Source organism: Tasmannia lanceolata, unplaced genomic scaffold (assembly GCF_043159265.1).
Source record: "Tasmannia lanceolata isolate RefF3 unplaced genomic scaffold, GAP_Taslan_0.1 ptg000029l, whole genome shotgun sequence".
Classification (NCBI taxonomy): Eukaryota; Viridiplantae; Streptophyta; class Magnoliopsida; order Canellales; family Winteraceae; genus Tasmannia; species Tasmannia lanceolata.
In genome coordinates this window covers 1661762-1687924 of record NW_027518706.1, presented here as the reverse complement: position 1 = coordinate 1687924, position 26163 = coordinate 1661762, and the positions used below count along the sequence as shown (strand labels likewise).

The 26163-nt window shown below is 38.0% G+C and overlaps 2 protein-coding genes across 8 annotated transcripts; one reads left to right on the top strand and one right to left on the bottom strand.

The window, feature by feature from the left end:
* The first annotated feature begins 849 nt into the window (after positions 1–849).
* Positions 850–20088, top strand: LOC143858917 (prolycopene isomerase 1, chloroplastic-like). Of its 6 annotated transcripts, XR_013239083.1 has the most exons (6): positions 850–1204; positions 1368–1516; positions 4375–4449; positions 4861–5013; positions 5123–5201; positions 19201–20088. XR_013239083.1 is itself a non-coding variant. In XM_077369612.1 (5 exons), the coding sequence occupies exons 2-5, from the start codon at positions 1511–1513 to the stop codon at positions 5452–5454; spliced, it is 294 nt and encodes a 97-aa protein (XP_077225727.1). In that variant the 5' UTR covers positions 852–1204; positions 1368–1510; the 3' UTR covers positions 5455–9025. The 6 variants fall into 6 exon arrangements, 1 of the variants encoding a protein (XP_077225727.1); XM_077369612.1 differs by lacking the exons at positions 4375–4449; positions 19201–20088 and adding an exon at positions 5399–9025 and having other exon boundaries at positions 852–1204; XR_013239087.1 differs by lacking the exons at positions 1368–1516; positions 4375–4449 and having other exon boundaries at positions 855–1204.
* LOC143858915 (ABC transporter G family member 22-like) lies at positions 7669–25470 on the bottom strand. Of its 2 annotated transcripts, XM_077369609.1 has the most exons (12): positions 25350–25457; positions 25155–25199; positions 23556–23896; positions 21199–21269; positions 19806–20041; positions 19213–19368; positions 18671–18854; positions 13016–13324; positions 10983–11270; positions 9660–9944; positions 9440–9547; positions 7669–8183 (listed from the first exon to the last, which is right to left on the bottom strand). In XM_077369609.1, exons 2-12 carry the CDS (start codon positions 25160–25162, stop codon positions 7968–7970), a joined length of 2202 nt encoding a protein of 733 aa, XP_077225724.1. In that variant the 5' UTR covers positions 25163–25199; positions 25350–25457; the 3' UTR covers positions 7669–7967. The 2 variants fall into 2 exon arrangements, with proteins under 2 accessions (XP_077225724.1, XP_077225725.1); XM_077369610.1 differs by lacking the exon at positions 25155–25199 and having other exon boundaries at positions 25350–25470.
* Positions 25471–26163: the final 693 nt, after the last annotated feature.

Here is a 26163-nt window from a genome sequence, read left to right as displayed (position 1 = left end):
CCGATACTTCGGTTTCGGTTTGGTTTTTTCCGTTTGATTTCGGTTTGGTAGAACCAAACTGATTCAAATTTCAAACCAAACCAAAACCGAACCGTTGCCCCCGATTTCCAATGATTATGAGTAAGGGGTGGCGAAATTGGCCGAATTGAACCGAAACCAAACCGAAAATTCAAATTTCGGTTCGGTTTCGGTTAAGTGGAACCATACCGATTCAAATTTCGGTTTGGTTCGGTTTGGGGGTCAAACCGAACCTAAACCGAACCGTTGCCACCCCTAGATAGGCGGAGTGGGAGAGACTTGAAAGTATGAGTGAGGAGAGCATGAAAGTCTCTGGAAAGCATGAAAAAAGGCCAATTTAGGGAGAAATTATATGATGCCCGACCGTCAAGTCACGTGAAGGTGGTACTTCAACTGCAGCATCTTAAAAAGTTGGCTGCTGTTAGATCAAATATGGGACCACATTGTTTGGATGATCCAAAGCGTTCATTTGATGGGCCTTGACATAGATAGGATATGCCTAAAAAATCAGCTCCATCGGATCATCCTAGCCCTTCAATCTGTGGACAAACCGTCAACTGAGGGGCCCTACCTTATACAAATTGAAACCACAGGGTACTTGTAACTTTTTAAACATTAGGGGTTAAGTTGAATGTGTCAGAAGCCAAACCATAGGGTGTCTTTAAGTGTAGGGGTCTTAAGTGTATTTTTCCCTAGATGTCGATGTAGCTTGCTTTTTTGTAACAGCAAGACTACTAACGGCGCATGTTAGTAGGAACCGTTGTCTGTTTTCTAAAAGGCGCGCTTCAACTTAATAGCAGAATAAGATCGCATCCTAGTCCAACACCACCACCAATCTGTAAGTCTTCAAAAAAAGAAGGGAGGTGATAAAATTCGCACCCCCTGAGGATAATTGGCACCCCCGAACGTTAAAAAGCGCTAAAGTTCATTCATCCTACAGGGGATGCGAATCATCCTACAGTGGATGCGAATTTATCATAGCCCAAAAAGGAACTTAAAAAAGGCCTTTAATTTCTCTTCTCCTTCAAGGCTTATGGGAGATTAGGGTTTCGTTTCCCCTCGAAAAAGAAATATCCCCAAGTTTTTTTAACACGACGGATTAGACGGCGAGACGGAAATGACTAGAATGCCCTCGTCTTCCCCAACTGAAAATTAGGATTTTTAGACTTGAAAACTTAAAATTAGGGTTTGAATCAAAGGTTATTTATCGACATAAACCCTCTATTCAGGAGTTTTATTTGTCTTCGTTCACACCATTGTCATGATTTGCACATAAACCCTAATATTTTAGGGTTTTCTTTCTTTGGTTTTATCAATGTTTTTTTTCTTGAAATGCGGGTTTGATGTAGCCATGAGGTGAGGTTTCATTGTCTGTGGTGGAGGTGATGGCGGCGGCCGGAGATGGAGACAGCGGCAATGGCCAAACGTGGCGACTGCGGCTCGAGGTGCGACGACGGCGGTGGAAAATGGCGTAACCCTAATCCCTCTGCAAATGAGGGTATTTCTGTCCTCAAAATATTAACCATGATTAGTTTCAGTCTTTATGTGAGGTTAAACTCACACCATTAATGGAGGGGGTGTACTTGTCACGTTTTGAAAGTCAGGATTAAGAGTTGAAATTGTCAGAAACTAGAGAGGGTGTAAATGAAATTTTCCCTTAAAATTATATAATATCATATGAGTTTTTCCCCTTTCCTCTTTTTGAGTTTTTATTGAGTGGGTTGTTATCTGGGTCACCAGTTAAAAAACAAGGAACAGAAAATCTATATGTTTTTCAGTTTCATACAAGGGATATATGCTCATTCCAGCCTTTTCATTTGGTTGTATACTAGACTGTTCTATTGGTTTTGTAAAACACCAATCACAGTGAAATCCAGACAGTTTTGCATGGGATTATTTTGGTGAAATACATAAATTGACAATAGACTGATATTGAAGATTAAACACAGTAGATAGAAATCCTGTTTGTCTAAATGAAGAGGGCCAACTTTTTTGGGATGCATTATTTCTCTCCTTTTTGTTTACTGTCGTCACCTTGTCATTGCTTATATAAAATAGTCAAAATATACTAAGAACAATGAAATACTAGATTGGTTTTGTAATAAATGAGCTCACAATCACATTTTGGGGATTTTAGTATTTAACTTCATTCTATGTTCAGTCAAGTATCTTCATTGTTTCTTTGCATTATTGAACTTAATTTTCATGTCAGTTTCTACACCAACAGACATACTTAGGCTCACAACTCTCACTAGTAATAGACATATGAGACCCCCTAGTAATGCTATTCTCTGTGAAGGTGCACTTTCAAATGTTTGCTAACGATCCCTCTTCTGTACTGAGGTGGACAGGGTAACCCGAATTTAATTACTCAAGCATTGGGGTGTGAGATGCGGGTGATACTCGACCCGACAACTTGATTGTGGATTTAAAAGTAACCGTAAGTGCACGGATCGCGTGTAGTCACGGGTCGAACTCAGGGAAGAAAAATCTTGTTTGTGAATCCTATTCTTGTATTATTTAGAATATAAAGTATAATATATGTTGCCTGGCATTTACTCAGGATTTCCGTGGACGTACCTCGGAGTCAACAATATCTATAAGTTTGTATTCTAAACAATCTAAGAATCGAACACAAATAAGATTGCGATTTGGAAATCTTAATTTAGGCAAAGTGCACCAAAGTTCTAATGATCTCTTTTAACTACTTATCTAATCTAATTAGAAAACTAAATTCTAAGGGCTTAAGAAAATTGAAAAATTGCAAGAGTAATTTGGAATAGTGTAAAAACCTTAATTCAATATAAAAGAGTACTTAGGGTTAGAATCCATCATGGGTTTTAGATTCGATTATTAATCAAACCAATTTTTGCATTGGATAGTGTATTTGGTAAATCCAGTCAATGGGGAATAAGATCAATAGATGTCATTGCCCATGAGTGTTTAATCAAATATACTACTCAATTTTGTATATTATATAAGAAATTATAGTTGTTTATCGACAATTACTTATACGAAAGGGTAAAGCCAGTGGCATAAGTGATTGGGATCCAACAAATACAAACCCTTACATAAATTGTTATATAAGCCACTGGTTTTAATTACTTCTCTTTCTCCTTCCCCATGGCTTCATCTAAACCCTAAGTATAGTGGGTTTAACTACTCATGGAGAAGGGGAAAGAAACAAAGAAAAAGAAAAAGAGAGAGAGAGCCATTGAGAGAAAGAGAGAGAAGGGAGAAGAAACAATAATAACTTCTTTAATTGAAATTTGAACAAAAATACATTGAATTGGAATAAAAATAAAGAACAAAGAGTAAAAACACTTAGGCTCAAAATCCCTCCTAGCAATGGCCGAATTTTCCTTGCTTTTGCCTTCGATGGTTGGTTTGGGTATTGAGAGAGATATAGATGCTGATGAGAATCCCCAAGAGAAATCTAAAAACGTCTCATTTTGCCAACCAACTGTATTTGTGAGATTTTCCATCTTGCTTCACCATGTTGGACCCATTCATTGTTGGACGAAAATTCCAACTCCAAACAGATGCAACACACATAGTTAGGCCCCAGTTGTCCGGATATGTTAACAAATCCAACGGTTGGGTTGCCCAACGAATGGTCTGGATTATCATATGTAGTCAAAATTTCCGCCCTCTTGATCTCTTTTTTAAATTCGGCCAACATTGGAAATTGGTTATTTTTCTTCAATATTTCATCTTTTAGTTTCAATTCCTTCAAAATTCCAATTAGAATCCTGAAACACCAAAAACAAGGAAGATACCTTAGTTGTACCGTTCTAAACGTAAAATATACATGTTTTTCCCACCTATAATTCACGCATAAATGTGCTCATCACAACTGTTCATTTCCACCTCCCAAATGATCTCCCTATACATGTGCACAGAGTGTATAGTGGTTTCAACACAGAACTGAGTGATAGATTCCCTCATGAAGAGGAAGGAATCCGCAAATTTTACAGCTGAGTGTTGGAAGGTCTGTCGTAGCTAATAATTAACAGAAAATTTGACGGGCTTTAACACTTACTATGGAACCCTGTGAATAACATAAGCTCATACATGTTTAGGTCTTGAATGACTTAAATTCGCTGGAACTGAAATCACTGGAGGAGCCAATTTACCTTTTTGACAGTTTTTTAAGAAGTCTTTGGAGTGCTTGACTCTTGGTAATCACATTTTGATTTATTTGTTTGCATTTTACATATGTAATATTTCGTTAAGACTGAAGACTTAAAAATCACGATCTTATGTTTGGATACCAAGCAGAATTATTTTTTTCATATTGGATGTGAGTTATATATTTCCTGAACTCATTTTTCATCGTAACGATTTCTCTTGCAGCATATTGTTTGCCTCAGAATGTGTAAGGCACTTTACCAATACGCCAAAAGCTCCAGAGTTGATGGAACACGTTAGGTTAGGCCCTTTAAACCTGTCCCATACCAGGCTGGGTCCCACCCAGTCCCATACGTAGGGGGGGGGGGGGGGGTGTTGCACTCAGGACCATAACAGAATGCAGGGGAAACAGCTCGAAAGTTATACAAGATCCTAAATTGTTAGTCTTTCATAGATGCGGAGGTGTGAATATTTTTATAGGCAGATATTATCTTCATATTGAAATCTTCCCTTCTCCTCAGGAGAATATTTATTTCTTAAGCTTTGCACCAGCTAGCTCCATTGAAATCAAGTTACGAAATTAATCCATTAATTGTATCTGTATTATGTAGTGTTTCCATAGTAAGCTTCTTCCTAACGGTATATCTGTTGATTGTTCCAATAGCTCCATGCTTTCTGATATTTACAGTTGTGTTATTTTATGATTTCCAGGTTTTATGCGACAGACACTTCGGAGGTATCAACTATCCGGTTGGTGGTGTGGGTGGAATAGCAAAGACTTTGGCAAAATGCCTCGTTGCTAAGGGCAGTAAAATACTTTACAAGGCAGATGTGACTAATATAATCCTTGAGCACGGAAAAGCGGTGAGTGTTCAATCTTCATAAACAATGCTGACTTTGTTGTCGTAAGTTCCTATAAGCTACATGATGAGTTACATCGACTGTGCTATCCCATAACTGTTAACTTTTGCAGGCGGGAGTGGGGCTTTCTGATGGAAAGGAGTTTTTCTCCAAAGCCATAATATCAAATGCCACTAGATGGGATACCTTTGGTAAGTCCTTGACAGACCAGTTTAATATCTGATTTCAAGATCTCCGTGTGACTTACTATTACTATTAGATTTCAAAATCTTATGGAATCCATATTTCAAGGCCTTGAACAGACCAGTTTTAATTTGTGATTTCAAAATCTTATGGAATCCATGTTTCAAGGCTTGATATTAAGAGAGAACTCGTATCTCAACTTCAGATAACCAGCACAATCTCCCTAGTAGTATGTATGTAGTTGGGTTAATGCAAAAGTGATTGAAAAAGAGGAGAATAATAGCCCCACATCGGAGGAAGATGAGAGTCTAAGGGAGAAAGCATGGAAGGCTATAATAGAGTGATTTTGTCGGAAGATATTTGTTAAAGTATAAAAAGATTAAATAACACCATCTCCAACAGCTTAAGCTATTGGAGTAGCTGGTTGTTTCACAATATTATCAGAAGCAAAGATCTAGATCCAGGTGGCTTAAAGAAGGTGATAGAAATACCACATATTTTTTATGGGATTGCTAGCAACAGAAAAGGAGGTAACATAATTCACCCAGTTTCTTGGAGATTCATTCTTCGATGAGATACATGTTACGATGGGTTATGTTGTGGCTGATAGGTTAGCCAGAGATGGTGTATCGAGGGCGGAGGTGGAGTTGTTTGATTTCCTCCCCCCTTGACTGTGTTCTTTTCCTGTTCCATGTAGCGATTCTGTATTCTTCATTTGCTTTTCTCTTTATTCCTTGTATAGACCTTCTCGGGATTCTTCTTGGAATGAAATCTTTTACCATTAAAAAAAAAGAGGTAAAATAATTCACTCTTTTATCGACAAAAAGTCCATATACGATAGCAAGGATGCTATTATCAAGGAGGTAGTAAGATACTACATGCTTGATAATAGTAAGATAGTAAGATACGACATATCATTGTATTCTTTTGAAGGATCATGGTTCTTTACGACTGAAGGGATTGAGTTTGATCAACTTGACTTAAGGTATAGTGCAAAGATGGAGGAAGCTTTCATTGGAGAAGAAATAAAGGCTGGTCTCTTCTCCTTGAAAGGGGATCGTGCTCCAGGTCCAGATGGTTTTTGCATTGTTTTTTTCCAAGAGTGTTGGGATTATCTGAAAGAAGATTTTTATTGGCTTTCTTCAAGGAGTTTCATAGCAATTTGGCGCTAGATAAACGTATGAGGGCCACTTTCGTCGCCCTCATTCCCAAGAAGGATGGGGCTGATAGGTTGTATGATTTTTGACCAATAATGGTAGATGGGTACGTGTACAGGGATCTGGCTATAGTCTTGGCCGATTGTGTGAAAAAGTTTATGAGCAAAGTTGTGTCCATCAACCCAAATGCTTTTATCGAAGCTAGACAGATTGCAGACAATGTGGTGGTTGCAAACGAAATGGTAGAATATTATGTTCTGAGTTCTATCAAAGGAATGATATGGTAAAAGCGTATGGCAGAGTAAATTGGGCCTGCCTCAATTACATAATGGGCTGAATGGAATTCGGAAACAGATGATGCTCCTGGATTAAAAACTGTTTCTCTTTTGCTTTGTTTTTAATTCTGGTTAATAGTTCTACACCAGGCCTTTTCAAATCCTCCTGCGGACTTGGACGGGGTGATCCTTTATCCTATGCCTTTTTACGATTTTAGCTGATTCTCTAAGCATGATACTGGATAAGCGCAGGAACTGCCGCCTCATTGAGGGCTTCATGTTGAGTCACTCAGGGGTGGAATTTTCTCATTTACAGTATATGGATGACACTTTATTTTCCAGCACTGCTGAAGTAGGTAAGATTTTGAAGTTGAAAGCTATTCTTCAGCGTTGTGAAATTGTAACGAGGCAAAGAACGAATTTCAGCAAATCAGTGTTGATAGGTATCAACCTCATTGCAGAAGAAGGGCATAGTTCGCCATAGTTTCTACTTAAAATAATTTTCTTCTTCAAAATCTTGCTAATCTACAAGGGCTTATTTCTACCTTAAATATGACACTTTTTCTTGCCCCTGACAGTAAAGAAGACCTGATTGTTTTCTTTTGTCTATATTTTTATATATTTTACGAGGGTTTTAAAGATGTTTACTTTCATGGTTTAGAAGTTTTTTTTTTGAAAGTTGACATGTCTATTCATAATAACATATTTACAGAGACTGGGGACCAGTAATCCTACCCCATTACATAAAGAAGGAAACCAAAGACTAAAGCCCAACCACTATCCACAAAAACCCCATGATATGCTGCCCCTAGCCTTACAGTACAAAAAGAAAAAGAAAGGTAGAAGATTACCCAATACGCGAAAGACCAAGGTCTCTCAAGCACACGGGATATACAATCATAGGACCCTATTCCTCCGATCAAATCTGAGCCTTCATCCCAAAACAAGAAAAGAAAAGATCATCCTTCCAAAGGACAAACCTTTAGAAGTTGAACTACCAAGGAATATCCATGTCCAATTTTCATTGGGTTGACACTGTTAGATGCCTGTGGACAAAGTGGAAAAGCCATCTAAATTATCTTCATTGATTCTCTACATTCACACAAATCTACAAACTCGGAAAACCTCTTCTTTCAAACATTCTGCTAAGTGGGGTGAATTTACAGGCTTTTAGAACTGGAAAACCTGAAATATTTGTATTAGATTTCATTTCTTCATCTTTCTTTCTCTGAAACTTTAAGCGAACGTTGGAATAAGACAGCTCTTGAGCAGTGAAAATGGGGGAGATATTTGCTCAGGTGGGTGTTAATAATTTTTCCGCTTAATCAAAGCTTGTTTAAGCTCAGGATTGAAGCCTCATCCTCCGCAAGGAAATGTATGCCAGGAGACGGTAACCAAATGCCATGGCAAGCATGGCACCTACGTTCTTCACACCACTGTCCATAGGAATGCCATTTATAAAGGTAGGGCCATGGTCATACTGCACCTTGAGAAGAAGCCTGTAAGTATGGTAGTTGAAAGAAAGATAGCGCATCCATGATATAAACACCGGGACTTTCTGCAACATTACAGCAAATGGTGTTATTAGTTGTGTCTAGTTTTTGCGGCAGTACTGAAAGATAGTGTCAAGTGATTTATGGTCTTGTGAACAATGACAACAAGCTTAAAATCTATAAATGAGAAAGCATTTGATGTTTTTGTATTTTTTTGCCAAGATGTCTGGATATAAAAGATTTGTAAGCTTTCAAAGGCACAAGAATGTCAAGGTTTTCAGAACATCTGAAATACCAACATTATAGATTGTCACAGAATATAATTCAGAATTATGAATAACTAGGAAAGGAAATTGATATTCACAGCTTCTTTTTGATATCCAAGCCGCTCTTTAGTTCATTAACGATTACAATTATCAACAAGCTGTCAGCAGCTAATGATAGGGGTTTTAAATAGAGGGGGCCGAATATCAAAACTGTGTGTGTGTGGGTGTGTCGGTCGTCTGTGTGTGGGTGTCGGGGTGGGGGGGTTGGGGTGGGCGGGCAAGGTTGTGGTATAAAGCCTCAATTCCTGGCAAATGTTGTTAGTCTCTGTATTTAGGGGTGTAAACGAGCCGAGCCAGCTCGGCCCGGCTCGTAAAGCTCAAGAGATCGGCTCGGCTCGGCTAGGCTCGCGAGCCTTGCTGAGCTCGGGTTATATTAAGGGCAATGATATATTCACACCCCTCATCTTCCCTGGACAGCCCTATCTAGTGTAATTTGACTACTCTTTTTACACCACGGGGGGTGGTCCAACTGTCGAAGTAACAAATGGGGTTCCAAAAAAGAAGTGACATATTTTGCCTCCCCTTTTCACTCCCAGGACAACCCTTTTAGTGTATATATATATATATTTAAATATATTAAATCCTTAACGAGCCTTAACGAGCCGAGCCGAGCCGAGCTGAGCTTGTCCCAGCTCGGGCTCGGCTCGTTATGCTTAACGAGCCTGGCCAGCCGGCTCGGTTCGGCTCGTTAAGGATTCGAGCCGAGCTCGAGTGAGCTTCCGAGCCCGAGCCAAAATTGACACCCTTATCTGTATTGCTCTATGTGGTTTACGTTGCCTGTGTTCTTAGTTTCTACAGATGTTTTTACATATTTGGGCAAATAACAATCCACTTTTGTATGAGATATTTGGTCATTTCTAAAATTTTTTGGGCTTTATATGTTGTTCTATGAAACAATCAAGGTCTTTCCAACATATAGGAATATCCTTCAAATTGATTAAGACTATCTCAACCATTTCAAAAGAAAATGAAGTGTAGCTTCCTTCCATGCATACCTTGACAAAGAACCCACCAGCCAACATGAAGGTCATGACTGTTACAGATGCCAGCGTTGTTGCCTTCTTTATGTCAGTCAGAGTAGCACCAATTGCTAATCCAAGTCCCTGATTGTTTACTCTTTGTTTAGCTTTCAAAACTTAAAAAAAATGGCTAAAATGCACCATAGTTCTTTTTGTTTTTCAAATAAATATTGTGAACCATATTTCAGAGAGTTACCTGTGCGGAAACTATGCTGAGGAATACAATCAACATGGTTAGGAAGAAAGGCTCTGCACTCTGTCTCAAGCCCGCCATGAAATAGACAATGAGGAGAAATATTATGGGTAGAAAGAGGTCGAGCGGTAGGTCACTTGTAGTCCTAGCCATAAAGTATGCACTTAGCTTGTACATGTCCACTGCTCGCTCCTTATTTAGCATTGCTCTTTCTTGAGGAAATGTGAAAATTGCCGTGAAAACTGGAAAGAATCCCCAGAAAACGGAAATGAAGAATAGCAGCCCAGTCTGCAATAAGGGGCAGTTAGACCAGAAACTACTCTTACATCAAATGGAAATAAAATGCTTCTATTAAAGTATAAATGTTTAAATAACGACATCTCCAAAGACTTAAGCTTTTGGAGTAATTGGTTGTTTCACATGGTATCGGAGCAATTGGCCCGGGTTCAAAACTTATTGATATTAAAAACCCACATGTAATGGCCAACCCAAAAGATAGGGGCCACATTGCCATGTGTAGGCCAACCCTAAAAAGAGGGGCCACGCGTGAGGGGAGTGTTAAAGCATAAATGATTAATTAGAGCCATCTCCAAAGGCTTAAGCTTTTGGATTAATAGTTGTTTCACATGGTATCAGAGCAATTGGCCTGGGGTCAAAACTCATTGATATTAAAAATCCACATGTAATGGCCAGCCCAAAAGAGAGGGGCCACATGTGCCACATGTAGGCCAACCCTAAAAAGAGGGGACACACGTGAGGGGGAGTGTTAAAGCATAAATGATTAAATAACGCCATCTCCAAAGGCTTAAGCTTTTGGAGTAATTGGTTGTTTCACAGCTTCACTATCAACTTCATAGCATAAGATTAATTTAGTTTGGATGGTTGTAGATGAATCCTTCGCCATCTGTTCAGCTGAAGTTTCAGATGGTTGATCTTCTTATTGCTTTTCTTATTCCTTTCTTTAATTTTTTATGAATGACATATTTCAGAGAATTTTGAATACATCTGTTTATCTTCGTACTTTACTATTATTATTTGGATATGAAGTCTCCACCCTCATTTACTGAAAGTCATATTTTTCATGCAAGCACCCATTTGCATACACTGGACTCTAATTTTTTTTTTTTTGGTGAGCTTTGTCCTTTTGCCAGATTAGAGTCTGCTTTGATCTCCATTTATGCAGATCTAATAAAACCTAAAGTGGCTATGCTACATAAGTAATAATGAAGTTTGGAAAATGGTGCTGAGCTGCAAATGTAACATTTGCACAAGCTTAAACTATTTGATTGCAGTTGATAATCACTCAGATAAAGCTAGTTATCATACCTGATCCTGCACTCCTTTGAAGGTGGTACTATCAGAGTGCCACCAGAGTAAACCCAGGATAAATGCAGTGGCAAGAACTTGAGTGATTCTCATCCAGCTGAGATAATCATGCCTTCTTTCTTTTAGCCCTCTCCAAAATATAATTGAAAACTGTTCCCACCAACTTGCTCCCCATTGTCGCTTTGATGATGACATCTTTGACTTCAACTCTTCACTGACTGGGATTGGGGTTTGTAGCTTTTTCTTCTCTCTGTCCGCAACTCGAGTCTCGTATGCTTCTACGAGATACTGTTTCATACGATAGGCACTTCAATCAGAATGTTCAAGTAGGGTACATGAAAGCTTGGCAAAGCTTTAGTTTTCTAAATGTTGTATGCAGTGTTGTTAAGGTCCTTCAATTTGATATGATTCTCTTAGAAAATGATTCACAATTCAACTTTGTAGAAGAATAGAGAGGTGTTAGGATTTTTTTTCCAGTAGAGGTGTTAGGATGGGGCCCACAGTTTTTTCTTTATTTTAGTTAAGTGATGGGCTCACCTATATTTTTCCCTTTTTCCCTGCTCACTTTAGTCACTTGAGTGTTTTTTTTTCCTGGGGAAGTGATATATTCGCCCCCTTTTCTTTCCCGGTCCAGCCCCCTCTAGTCTCTTTATGACTACTCTTTTACACTACAAGGGGTTGGCCCGGGGAAGAAAAAGGGTGATTATATCATTTTCCATTTTTGTGACTTAAATGAGTCGCCCCCACTTTTATGGGATTTGGGTTTTTCCCTTTGTGCAAATAATAGTGTCTTGTGGGTTTGGGTTTTCACAAACAAACCGACGAACACTTTTCCCCCATCCCTTGTTTCTGTTTTTTTCCTGGGGTAGTTGTGAATTTGTGATCCCAATGGACAACAAGCAGGATTATCCTCCGGACAGTAAAAGCTGTGTTCTAGTTTTGTATCGGCTGTCTATGTTTCTATTTACATCATATTTTTCTTACAGTATCAACGGAAGGACTGAAGGAATCAAACGGAGTGAATGTGCTGTATATTATGTATAAATATTTATATGAATTACATATGAAATATAGTATGTACTGAATTATCAGACATGCATGACACCGCATGTCACTAGGTGTTCGATGTTGCTAAACCATTATGCATGTTTTTCTGCTTATGTGATGGTTTTTTAGTAGTTGTGCTTATTCAGTACTTCCTGAAGTTTCATCTTAAATATCCATCATTTGCATATGTTTCCATATTTTTCCATAATTTTACAAGATTTCCACTAAAATTTCTATCCAAAACTGACATGTTTCCATTTCCATAACGACAAAATTACACTCAGAAACCGAAACTGAAACCTTGGACTTGAATTCTATTGGACAGTAATGCCATATTTAATTACAAGAATGGAATGTTGCAGGATTTTATTTGTCAATAGTTTGGAGGTTAGTCTTATGATCTTATCTAGTACAGAGAAGACATAAGTAATTGAGACTATGTGATTCCTTCCAATATCCAATTGGTTTGGACCTTTAATGTTCATTACTACATAGAAATGTGATGGAATGTTATAAGTTGATTAAAATTTGCTGTAAAATGTTAGATTGTGGTTGATTTGGCCATATCTTATTTCTCTTTATTTTTTTTATTTTTGTAATTTTTTTAATATTTTCTAAGAATCTTATGATTTCTACAGTCAATTTGATTAGATACAGTACTCTAGTCTGATTCCATCTCAGAACATCGGTGGTATGGAAAAATCTAATTTATTGGTTCCCTATCTTTTTCCATGTTCTTAGGGATTTATTATGTTTCAATCAGTTCAGAGAATTATGAAGCTTTTGTGAGTAAACTTTACCACATGTTTGAAAATTTGATTGCTGGTTTGATATTACAAAGCAAAGAGTTTGCAATATCTTTTCTGACATAAAAAGTTAGCAATACTTCACAGTAGCCATACCTCAAAAATTCTGACAGCAAAGGAAAAACTCTCTTTCTTGAAATATTTCCATTTTTTAACAATTCAAAAAGCAACAGACCTTACCTCGTGCACATCTGCCGGAGATGCTTTTCCTTTTCTAGTTTCGGCTTCGGTATTTTCCGTCTGCACTTTGTCCTCCAATTCGGCCGGAGTGGAGATATCATTTGTGTTTCCGTTTGCAAGGTCTAGCAGGAATTCTGCTGGGTTCATGGCAATGAGTGGAGAGCATCCGATTGATGAGAAATAGACCATCACTTCTGATGCCTTTCCAAAGTAGAGCAAGCTCCCCTTACCGAGAAGGATTAGCTTATCAAATTTGTGGAATTGTCTACTAGATGGCTGATGAATCGTAGTTACCACTGTTTTTCCAGCCTATCATAAAACCAGAACATTGTTATAACCGAAAAAAAAGGACACTACATTTTAGAAAAAAAAATTTCCTCTTTTCACATGTGTATAAGTCACACATCAACATGCTTCTTGGTACAAAATCTTCGTTTATCTTTTTTCTTATTTTTATCTATTATTTTATACTGCCTGCATAATTTAATGTGTTTTTACTGACATGGATTCACAGTTTTATACTTTATATTCCTATCTTGAGCATTGTATCACTGTACAAGTAACAAGCAGCCTCTTAGTAGGTGAGTTGTCGACTTAAATTTCCTTCAAAAAATTTCATCACAAGTTCACAACCATGAACATTTTTTTCTCTTTGAAGGTCTCTTTTAACTTTATTTGAACCCCCAAATACATTTGTTTGCCAACATTCAAGAGCTTTATTAAATTAAAAAAGGCTTACAGAAGGGGTAGAAAGTGTCAACTTAAAGTGAAATCCTATTTACATCACGACATGAATCATGAATCTCACCACCAACATGGGCAAGTCACATGGACCCGAACTATGACCCAAGGGATCATGTTAGACGAATCACCTTCGACTCTAAACAACCACCTAAGTTTCTACGGAAGATACATAGGTCAGTGAGGTTCTCCATCTTCTGCCTCATTTGGAGCCCTATGCGTCATTGGGATCGGAAAAATCCATCGGACTCCCTCCTTGTCATTCCTAAAACTCGAAGGCACATTTCTATAAAACTTTCATCTAAATTTGATCATTTATAGAGTTGGAACCCATTTGCCACATTTTTTTCCCTATGGAGGATGATTGTAATGAGATTGTCCGAATTCGTGTGAAGATCTTGAACCAAAAACCCGGAACTCTTTTCTCGAAGACCCTAATTAATGACTAGTGTAAGATCCCACATTGGAAAGGGAGAGAAAATTTTTGGGCTGTATATGTGAACTCTTCTTCTCCTTTCGTAGACGTGTTTTCTGCATCCCCAAGGGGCGGCCCCGCGGAGTGGGTCGGGCACAGTTAGTGCTGTTGGAAAAAAACTAGGGAGGGTGGGAAACCCAGAACCGAGACAATATTTACACAGTGGAGTCAGGGCGTGACAGAGTGGTATTAGAGCCGTAAACTCCCGTAGTATGGTGTGTCAGCGAGGACGCTGGGCCCTAACGGGGGTGTATTGTAAGATCCCACATCAGAAAGGGAGAGAAAGTTCCTGGGTTGTATATGTGAACTCTCCTTCTCCCTGTGTAGACATATTTCCAGCATCTCCAAGGGGCAAGCCCCGCGGAGTTGGGTCAGGCACGGTTAGTGCTGCTGGAAAACAAAACCGGGGAGGGTGGGAAAACCCAAAACCATGCAATATTTACACAGTAGGGTCGGGACGTGACAACTAGGATTTTTACTTATCTAATAATCTTCCCAATGGAATGAGACTTATATTGAAAATCTTCTATTTTTATGTTATTTTTTCCACGATGCCTCATAATACCACAAATGGAGCAATAGTCCATGAAGATTTACCTTATCACTAAGAGAAAACAAGAGTTATCCAAAAAAAAATGACGTTGGAGTTCCTTGACCAAATTATCCTACCACTAATGAATTGGAAGCTCAAACCTTTTCTAACAATGAAAGTAACTCTAAGAGACTCTCTAGCATCCTTTAAGTTCCTTTCTAATATCCACTCCCACACTACCCTCTCATCTATTCTCTCTAAACAATCTTTTATGAACACAATTTTCATAGACTAATGTATAAAGACTTGGAAAAACATGTGGAATGGAACCTCAAATCTAAAACTCAAAAAAAATAAAAAATCTCTATTTCACTTAGCATATGGACCTCCATGTCCCACGTCCTCACCTCTAAGGGATGCTCTATCATCTGACCCCAATCCTAAACTTCTCAGCTATGATACCAAGATACATATACAAATAGAACAATATCCCTGTATCATAGCTTTCCAATGATAATTCATCTCCAAAGAACCTCCTCGTTGAATCTCCGATGCCACTTGCTTGAATAAGGAGGCATAAAGTAGGTTGGCAGATTCAAAGTGATGCCTTGGTCAGCTTAATCCTACACTCGAAAGATAGATAGTTTGTCTTCCAGAATGCTAGATTTTCTCCATTCATTCAATCATGGGGTCGTAATGATGACGGAAGCCCTGAACTAAGGAGCAAAAGAAGATAAGAAGCGGCAAACACTCATATGATCTGATCAACTGTGTAAGCCGTAGCTCGCTAGCGCACATACTCTTTCTTTATGAGCAAGACTCTATCCAGATCTATGGATCCACCAAATGAGCAAACCTCCACGGGTGTGGGTGACTTCCAATCATCCATCTAATTATGTTGAGGGCGTCCCCCTCCACTACCAAGGCTGACGGCTTATTTTAAAAACACATTCTTTGCTCCTGTCTCCCTGAAATGACAGCCGCCTGGTGACTTATTTTGAACTCATGTCAGAATTGCGCCGTACGAGAAAAAAAGACAAAAATTCCCTTCAAGGCAGTTCCGTCTCTCTTCTTCTTCTTTAATTTTTTTTATGTCTTTTCATCTCCACCACCACTGACGATCATCGCTGCAACTCGGAAGAGGAAGAAGAAGAAAAGAAGAGGAAGATGAAGAACAAAGAGGAAAAGGAAGATGAAGAGGAAGAAAAGAGGAGGAAGTAGGAAAAAGAAGAATCGATGCCGAAAAAAATAGAAGATGCCAGAAAAATGAAAAAGAAGGAAAAGGAGAAAGAATAAAAGACGTCGAAAAAAATGGAAGACGCTAGAAAGAGTGTAAAAAGGAAGAAGGAAAAGTTGGGGTTGACTAGGAAAAGTTGGTGAGACATGGGGTCAAAGAGGTAACATTTGGGGTTGACTAGGTGAGATTTGAGATCGAAATGATGAGATTTGGGGTCAAAACGGTGAGATTTGAGGTCAACTTTGTGATATTTGGTTCCCACATTTGACCGAGTCGACCCCACATTTAAGCGATACAACCTCACATTCCCAGATTTGACCGTGTGGACACCACATTTAACCAAGTCGACCCCAAACCTTACTGAGTTGGCCCCAAATATCACCGAGTCAACCTCAAATCTCCCCATTTCGAGTTTCCGACCCCATATTTTACCGAGTGGACCTTATAGTTCACCGAGTCGACCCCAAATTCCCACCGAGTCGACCCCAAATCTCACCAACTTTTCCTAGTCAACCCCAACTTTCCTTTCCTTTTTTTTTTCATTTTTTTCCGGTGTCTTCCATTTTTTCCCGCGCTGATTCTTCTTTTTCCATCTTCTTCTTCTTCGTAATTATTTTCAATTTCCGACATCTTCTATTTTTTTCGACGTCGATTCTTCTTTTTCCTTCTTCCTCCTCCTTTCCTCTTTTCTTCCTATTCCTCTTCTTTTTTTTCTTCTACCTCCTCTTCTTTTTCCTCTTCCTCCTCTTCCGAGTTGCAGCGATGGTCGTCGATGGTGTTGGAGTTGAAAAATAGAAAAAAGTTCAAAGAAGAAGAAGAGAGACGGAACTTCCTTGAACGGTATTTGTCTTTTTTCGTACGTCGCAATTCTGACGTAAATTAAAAAAAATAAGCCGCCTGTCAGCTGTCATTTCAGAAATAAATTACAATCTCTAAGTCATTTTCCCTTTAAGCCAAGGACCCTCCACTTTGTTCTCCAACTTATTCCCTCCCACATTACGACATCTTTGTGTTTCTTTTTTAGAGCCATCCTTCATTGTTTCCTGATTTTTCAGTCTTAAACCGTCTTCATCATTGTCATGTCTTTCAATCTCATCAAGGATAGCATCTTTCTTTGCTGTGGATAACACAAGAATGTTGATTGATCCTTCACTTCTGTCTTTAACTTCAACACCTTAAACTGCATGTTAACTTAAGAGCCTCCACCCTTTAAGCATAATTTCTCTACAACAAACAACTTTTGGATATCACAAACAATATTTGTGGTAGCTAAAGTTTGAAAATTATATATTCCATTGTTTATAAAGTCCCTGCATCAATCATCTGCTTGCCAGAATCGACTGTGTGCCCTGTGAAGTCAATAAAAAGCTCCTGTAACTTGCCCAAGTTATTGAAGAACTTACCCTGTCAAACATTGATTTACCTGAGTCGGCGTGGTTTTAACTTGGCCAATTTCTTGTCTGAGTACAAGTTTCTAACACCGGCAAAGTGGATTCAGAAATTTGGATTCCAATTTCCGAACTCAACTCTGATGGATCATCATTGAATTCAACACATTTGCTTGCAAAGTTAAGAGTAGACTTTGCAAACAGTTCCAAGACTCAGAGCCCAGTCCGACTGAGTTTACTTGACCAAGTTCACATGCAACCACTTGTTCAAATTCCATGGTACATATAGCAGTCTGTCTTCATTGTTTTAAAACTATGAGTCAGATATCAACTTGCCCAAGTCGACTCGGTGTCAACCCTACCAAAGTCAATCAAAAACTACTTTGACTTACCCAACTCAACAAGAAAACCAACTGCAAAAATCGTTGAATTTCTCGGGTCAACCCGGATTTATCGTGCTCAAGTTTCTTTTCCTAGCACGAGTTTTGAAACAATTGTTGTGAATTGTGATAATTTCTCTCCGCTGCAAGTAGCAGTCTCTGTATTATGTGGCTACTGTACTGGTTGGATACTGTATTTACTTATCTTGGTGGACAGAAGATCCAGTGGCTGAATTTCATTGTAGGTCATAGCATGAAGGTTTGACTAAGCAATTCTTAATCATTCTTAGATCTCATGGGTTACAGTATCAGAGTTCTAATACACATTATACACATCAACCACCTCAAAATCCTATACATATTGTACAGCATCGCCTAAGACAAATATGTTATCAGGTAATACTGTATATATTTTTTTACGAATAGTGTATTTATTGGATATAACATACGCATACCGTTATCAGCCAAGACAAGTTTAAAAGTTTTAAGCTCTTGCTTTTGAACCATTTCTTGACCCAGTGTATTTTTATTCTCGAGGAAGTATTCAAACAGACTATTTCATGAGATTGTAGGCAGCTATCATAATTATAGTCGCAGTGATCCTTTACTTTCGCACTTTGGAATCATGATTTGAGATTATTTGGCTTATAATATAGCTTATCTATTCTTGTTGCTGCTGCTCTACTTCCTACCACTTCTGGGGAAGAAAAGGGGCGAATATTTCACTTCCCATTAACTCGTGAGCTTAAAAGCTATGATATAATCCGATTCTTTCATGTTTTGAGTATTTTTCAAGGTCATCTTTTGGGGTATCAGATAACAATTACCCACTTAGCCTATTCTTCATTGTGTCAGTTATCTAATTGAGTGTTTCAAGTACTCAGTTTGTAAACGTTGCTTACCTCAGCTATATCATGTAGCATCTGGACTATCTTTAGGGCCGTTGTCGAATCCAAGCCAGAGGTGGGCTCATCAAGGAACAGCAGGGAAGGATTGATTATAATCTCATTGCCAATGCACACTCTTTTTCTTTCACCTCCCGAAACTCCTCGTACAAAAGATCCTCCGATCATAGTATCTTGGCACCTATACAACAACATCTCCAAGCAATCATCATTCTAGAATAAATCAGAAAATGAAAATCTGAATCATTGACACAGGAAACCCAGCATAAGAGCCGTATCATCACTAAGGTGCGATCATTTCATTTTTTTTCTAAGGTATAAGAGGGAAAAAGATATACTTTCTTCTCTTTGGTCAGGCCATATGTAATGGCTTGCTGCTTCAAAAATGAATCTAATGCACCACTTCCTAACATATTCTGAGTCTTTTTCCTACCGTGAGCTACAAATTATCTCATTTTATATGAGAAATTCTATCTCCCTGTCTATTAATGATTCTTACTTGCATATTGTATCAATGATTTTAACAGGAAGGCATGTACCTCTCAAGGCCAAGCTCACAGATGACATTCATTGCTCTTTCTTCCTTTTGCTGTTTTGTCAATGTCCTTGGAAGTCGGAGGAGGGCTGCATATGTCAATGTTTCTTTCACAGTGAGGTGCTGAAACAGCACATCATCCTGAGTCACAAATCCTATCCTGCATACATCCATACAAGAATCTATTATGTTCTCTTCTTTCTTCTAATCTGTTTTTCCAACATTAGGTTCTGTTGTCATGGTAGGATCTAATATTCACATTACTGGGCCATGAACTTGCAAGGTCCAGTTGAAATTAGGAACCCATTACACACAAGAATATTAGAACACAAGGCTGACTGTGAATTGGATTCAAAATCAGTCTTTTGATGTCTGAGTTCAACTCCACTGAGTCACTGAAAACACTGGTCAATTTTATATAGGATCATTGCTTCCAGACAAAACGAGTTGACCCGACCGAGTCTACCATTGAATTAGCAAACTCAGCCGTACTTTGTTTATTTATTCTTCAGTCAGAGTTTGGACTGAGTACTCAAAACTCATACTCTTATCAGAATTCTTATTCTATCAGTAAGTGTTTGGACATGGAATTTTTACCTGCATTTTAGAGATTTCGAATACGACTGATCGTTGTAACTGATATCGCCACTGCACATGAGACTGTTTAACCTTCCACCAAGAAGATTGAGGAGGGTGGTTTTTCCGCTGCCCGAAGGTCCCATCAATGCAAGAACTTCTCCGGGATCGACAGAGCCCGTTACCCCATGTAAGATATCTTTCTCAACAGTTGTTGTTACACTTTTCAGAATCACCTTGTATTTCACCTCTGTAAACTGCATAATTTAAAGTAGGCAAAGTAGAAATACATTCAGTTACTTGTTCAGAAAATAGTTTTTGGTGTGAAAGTGGCTGAAAAATAAGCAAAACAAAAACTCTTCAAAAAATAGTTTTTGTTTTCCTTATTTTTCAGCCACTTCATGCCCTCTCCTCACCCTTGCACTCTCAATTCTCTTCCTCTCCACTCTCCCTACCCCCTATTCTCTAACACTTGGTAAGCTAATCTTCCATGGAAAAAAAAAGAAAAGAATCACAGTTGCCAAGCATGGCCCAACTTATTGTGTGACCCTGTACAATAGTGCCAGGAGCTCTCTCTGGTTATCCTTCCAACAGGGAATAGAGTGAACATTATGAGGTTGAATTCTTGGGCTCTGTTTAGTTGCCTCCCCACGGTGGAAAGTGCACCAAGGTGAGGCAACGGCTATTTGGTTGCAAGAAAAATATTTCCGATGGAAAAGTTTTTCTTGGAAAATTTATTTCTTTCCACGATTTATTGGGAAGTGATATGCTTTTGGTCATTTTAGAAGGTTATCTTCATAAATTGAAGGTCCCTCTAGTAAAAATCGATTAGGGTTGTTTCAAGTTAATTTTTTTTGGTTCTGTAAATAAAGTAGGAAATTTGTGAAATATTTTTCCATTCCAAACTTTTCCGAAAAATTCTTTCAATCCAAACAATATCTAGGAAATTTCCCCATGCAAGACCCAAGAATTACTTTTTCCACGGAATGTTTCTTCCATCATTTCCCCCTTACATCCTAAGGCTCCCAAGGCTTTTTTTTTTTTTTTTTTTCCATAAAATTTTTCCAAAATTAATTTTTTCCCTACGTTCTATGAATATTGGACCCCCAGCTAGACTTGGGAATTATTTTTTCTTAGGAGTATTTTCTTCAAGAATTTTTCCCTATATCCAAATGACCACTAAGGCTGATTTTCCCCCCCATTACACTGAAGGGTCAGGCTTTTGTAATTGATCAAGGGCAATTTCATGAACAAAATTTTGGCCTAGTATTTATTTATGGACTTCTTGCAAAACCTAAGATTGGTATCCAATTGCCTGCATTAGAGCGTCTGTATACATAGAGAAGACGAAAAATAAAAAAGCCGTAAATTAGCGAAATTATGTAAAAATCAAAGAATAAATTAGGGCAATTACCTTGAGATAAATTGGTAGTGTGGGCTCCGTAATTATAATCCTTTTAGGCGTATTTGCTTCCAGGTCCTCCACTGCAGATGCAGGTTTTGTAATTAAATCTCTCAAGAAAATAATATGCTCTTTTATGAACAATTCATGCAAAATTTATTTGAATATATTTCTATGGGATTTGCTAGGGACCATCGCAGAATGGCATTTCTCGGCTGGTTGTTCCATGAGAGAGCAGCCACATAGGTTCACTTTACAGCAGATTTTGTGTTATTAATTCAGCCCGCTCCGAAATTCCTTTCTGGGATTGTCCCTAGCAAATCCCTATTTTAATATGGTAAAAATAGAGGTACTACTTAAAAATGTAAGGTATTCAATAGTGACAAAAAAAATTTACATCTATAAGGTATTTAATAGCTATAAAGAATTTTATATTTATAAGGTACTTGGTAGCATGGTTTTAAATTTCGACCGAAATCCGAAATTTGACCCAAAAAATCTGTTTTTTTAATATTAATTTAATATTTCACCGAAATTTAATATTGGTTTTGGGTTTTGTACCAGATTTCAACCGAAATTTTGAAATTTCAGGTTCCGAAATCGGTACCGAAACCGAAATTTTAAACCTTGCTTGGTAGTTAAAGAAAACTTTGCATTTATAAGGTTTTAAATAACTTCACGGCCCATCTTTTTCAAGAGAGAGGAGCATCTTGAGCACCTTGCAAAAGATATATAGAAATATAAATAGGATAATGCTAAACTAAAGGGTACCCTTACAAAAACCCAGAAGCAAGAGTGCCCCATTGGATCCACCGTTCACGTCACCCAACAACATTTATAAATGAGCTTACGTTTGGGTTTTTACAAAGGCACCCTTACGTAAAGGGATTGCTAAACAAGAGTGCCCTCGCCTAGAAGCAAAGGCGCTCCATTGGATCCACCTCACCTAACCATGCGTGTCTCTCTTTTAATTTGTGCACCTTTCAATGCCGTTATTAATGCAGTTAAGAGACGTGTATCTAATTGGAAGCCTTAGCTTCTGGATTTTTGCAATCTTCAGTTTTATGTTCCTCTAGAAATAGATGTAGGAGAAATTATATGATGAATGAGTGTGGGCATGCTTGTATTTATCATCCGGCCCTTGATATTGGATCCGACATTAGCACACTTTTTAAGATCCTACTAAAATGGGCGGCCCAATTGCCGGGTTTGGGAGGGCTAGATGTATACAACATTACTATGCTTTGTAGAGAAGCTGTTTCCGTGACTCGAACTCGTGACCACTAGGTCACAATGGAGCAACCTTACTGCTGCGCCGGCTTGCCCTCTTTTTTAAGATGCTATTGATGGATAAAATATCAAGGTCCGTCGTACATTCGTTGTACGCTGAATACAAGCATGTCCGTTCGTTCGGCATATAAAATCTCTAGATATATGTTGGGAGATGATATTTTCACCCCTCTGCAGTAAGCATTCCCCCTTTTAACATGATTTGACGTCAAAAAACGTTATAGTTGCCTACTGTTCACTTTATAAGGGGGTGAATGCGTACTGCAGAGGAGTGAAAATATCATCTCCCTATATATATATATATATATATATATATATCTACACGGCATGAACAAGCCCAGAAGTTATTTAAAACCTTATAAATGTAAACTTTTTATTTGTATCCATTAGATTAGATGCCTTACAATCAGAAAACCATAGTGAAATAATATGTGGGATTTGCTAGGGACCGTCATCGAAGAAGGCATTTCTTGGACCGGTTGATGTGGCTGCTCTCTTGCAATAGCCGGTCCGCAAAATGCCTTCTGCAATGGTCCCTAGCAAATCCCATAATACAAAAACAGCTGCATAAATTAATTATTACATTGCTTTTATATTTTTCAGTGGGGAGATGATTTTTAAGCTCCCTGTAGGATCATACATCCCACTATTACTTAACGCTTTTTGACTCAAATCACGTTAACAGGGGGGTGTATTATCCTACAGTGGGGGTGATTTGCCCTTCAATTTAGCATTACTCGTGGTAAAAAAAAAGATAATAAAGAAAGGGAACTGATATCTACAGTAACATATTTTGATAAGCGGACTGATAAATCGACTCCCTAATATCTTAAATCGACTCCCATGTGTCTTTCTCTCTCCACTTTCTCTCTCTAACCCAGAGGAGAGAGAAAGACACATGGGGAGTCGATTTATCACTGCCCTTTGATAATGGCACTACTCATTTTGTTTCAATTTTTATTAGCTTTTCAAGGCCAATACTCAAGATGCAAGCAGAAAAAAGTGTAAAAGAAAGTTAGTGGTGTCATTATCAAAATGTCGTGTGGATATCACCCCACAAAAAGAAATGCAAAATATACCGTTCTCCTCGTCGCTGAATCCATGGAGATCGGCGATATCTTCTGGGGGCATGGTGAAACCTGTGAAAGAGAATGAGAAACCCAAGCTGGCGCTAGAGGCTCGGCTCAGAGCCGCCAATCCATCGGTGCCCGGCTCCGAGTCTATCTTCAACGTTGCGCTCCGAGACTTTCTTATTTGCTTTTGTCCGGGCGAAGCCGATAAGCGCTTCCCTAAGCTCGACTTCCTTGAAAGACCCTTTTCGGCTTCACTCATTGGCGATCGGCTCGGCGATTTCCTTGTCCCCATATCTAACTGTTCCGATTTCGTTCTCGCTATTCCCGATGTTGTTGTCTCCATTTCTCTTCACCAATGATAATTTTTTTTTTTAAATGGTAAAATAATTAGATAAATAATTAAAAAAATAATCCATTTACACGTAAATATTCAAATAATAACACCCTTCTCTTCAAATTTGGCTTTTTCTTCATCCCTATCAAATATTTAAATAAATAAATAAATTACAGATATTACAAAAAAAAAAGGGCAGTGATAAATCGACTCCCCAAATGGATAAATCAACTCCCCATGTGTCTATCTCTCTCTAACCTAGAGGAGAGAGAAAGACACATGGTGAGTCGATTTATCAGTTTGGGGAGTCGATTTATTATTCCCAAAAAAATGGAACAAAAATGAGTAACACCCTTTTCTTCAAATTTGGCTTCTCTTCATCCTTATTAAAAAATTATAAAATGCAGAAATTTTATTACAAAAAAGTGGAAAATGACTTGAGGCCCTCCACCCATAAATTAAAATAGAAACCCAGATAAATGAGCATTTGTTTCCTTAATTATTGTACAAGGATACTTCCATTAAAAGGAGAAAATGATCATGAAAGAAAATTTGAAGCTGAAGTGATTTTACAGAAAACCATGTAATACTTGTGCTTTTGCTTTTCCTCCTTCTATAATATGTAATATCCAAATAATAAAACACATATCTACAAAAGAAAAGAAAAAATACCTTTTTTCATAAAATTTGGCTTTTCTTTTTACCTTTTGAATGGTGAAATTTGGTTTTTTCTTCAAGAAAAAGAGAGGAAAATTATAGCATTTTTTTATAAGAATTTTTTAGTACAAAAATGACTTGTAGCCTTCCACCCATAACTTATATTAAAAAAAAGAAAAGAAAAATGATCATAAAAGAAATTTTCAGCTTAAGAGATTTTCAGCTACTTCTTTTTTATTTCCTGTAAGCATAACGTCTATGAATTTAAATACAGTTTATACATGAGAGAGAGAGAGAGAGGAGAGAAAAGTACAAGAATTAGTGTGTAACCCATGAAGGAAATTGTAGGAAAACAAAAGAGAGAGAGAGAGAGAGAGAGAGAGAGAGAGAGAGAGAGAGAGAGAGGAAAGAAAAGTACATGAATTAGTGTGTAACCCATGAAAGAAATTGTAGGAAAACAAAATGGCTTCAGTATTTTCCACCAACAAAATGTATTTTACAAGCTTTGAGAGAAAGGGAAGGATAGAGCCACTAAAAAGAGAAAACTACTAGAAATATTTGCAAGTTTTAAGGTTTTTTTGCTACATTTTTTAAAAATTTGTTTGACTACTTACAGATCCATATGGAACCCAATTATTGTGTGTTGGGTTTTCTTCCTCCTTGATAAAATAAATGAAACAAACATATTAGAACAGTCTGGAAAACAAAACAAATTAAGGATAAACTGAGGACATCCACATCCAATAAAATCAGGAAATAAAATACTGGAAAATATTATAAAAATAAGTAGGGATTTGATTCTTCATTACCTTTTTTTTGGTATTCGTGGAGAGGAGATTGAGTCTCTCTCTCTCTCTCTCTCTCTCTCTCTCTCTCTCACTTTGGAGGAAACCAGTTGCCATAAAAGCTATCATATTGCTTAGGTTTTATAGTGTTATGGTGCAGAGTGCAATTACTTTTTTTTTTTTTTTTTGAAATAGCAGTGCAGAGTGCAATTACTAAAACAGCCTTTTCTTGTTCCTTAAATTACAAATAAAGCCCTCTAATTTCTGAAATGTGCAAAAGAACATTTACAGATTAAAAACAATTGAAAAGGAGTGCTTTATAAAATGGGATTTGCAAGGGAATTTCGGGGGAAAGGCATTTCACGACTGACTTTTGCACGAGAGAATAGCCAGATAGGCTCACTTTTCAACAGATTTTGTCTTATTCATTCAATTCATATGAGGTGGCTGTTCTCAGCTCTCATGCAAAAGTCATCCGCAAAATGCCTTTCCACGATATTCCCTCACTACAAAATATGTGACTTCTTCTAGCATACTTTACCCACCGTTTTCCTGTCGCATGTTTAGCCGTCGACGTAATAAATGCGGGCAATAGGCTGGAAAATCGTTAGCCGGCGTTTAGATCTAGTTTTGCCGGCGGTCCTGAATGCCGGGAAAAATGTAGTTTCTTTTAGTGAGGCCTAGCAAATCCCTTATAAGTTGGTTTTTTATTTTGGAATTGTAACAAGAAATATTGCATGATTATAGAGAATCATGAACTGCTGACTACTATTACTAAAACATCCTTCTCTTCTTGCTGCTCAAATTACAAATCAGCCCCTCTAATTTTAAAATGGAA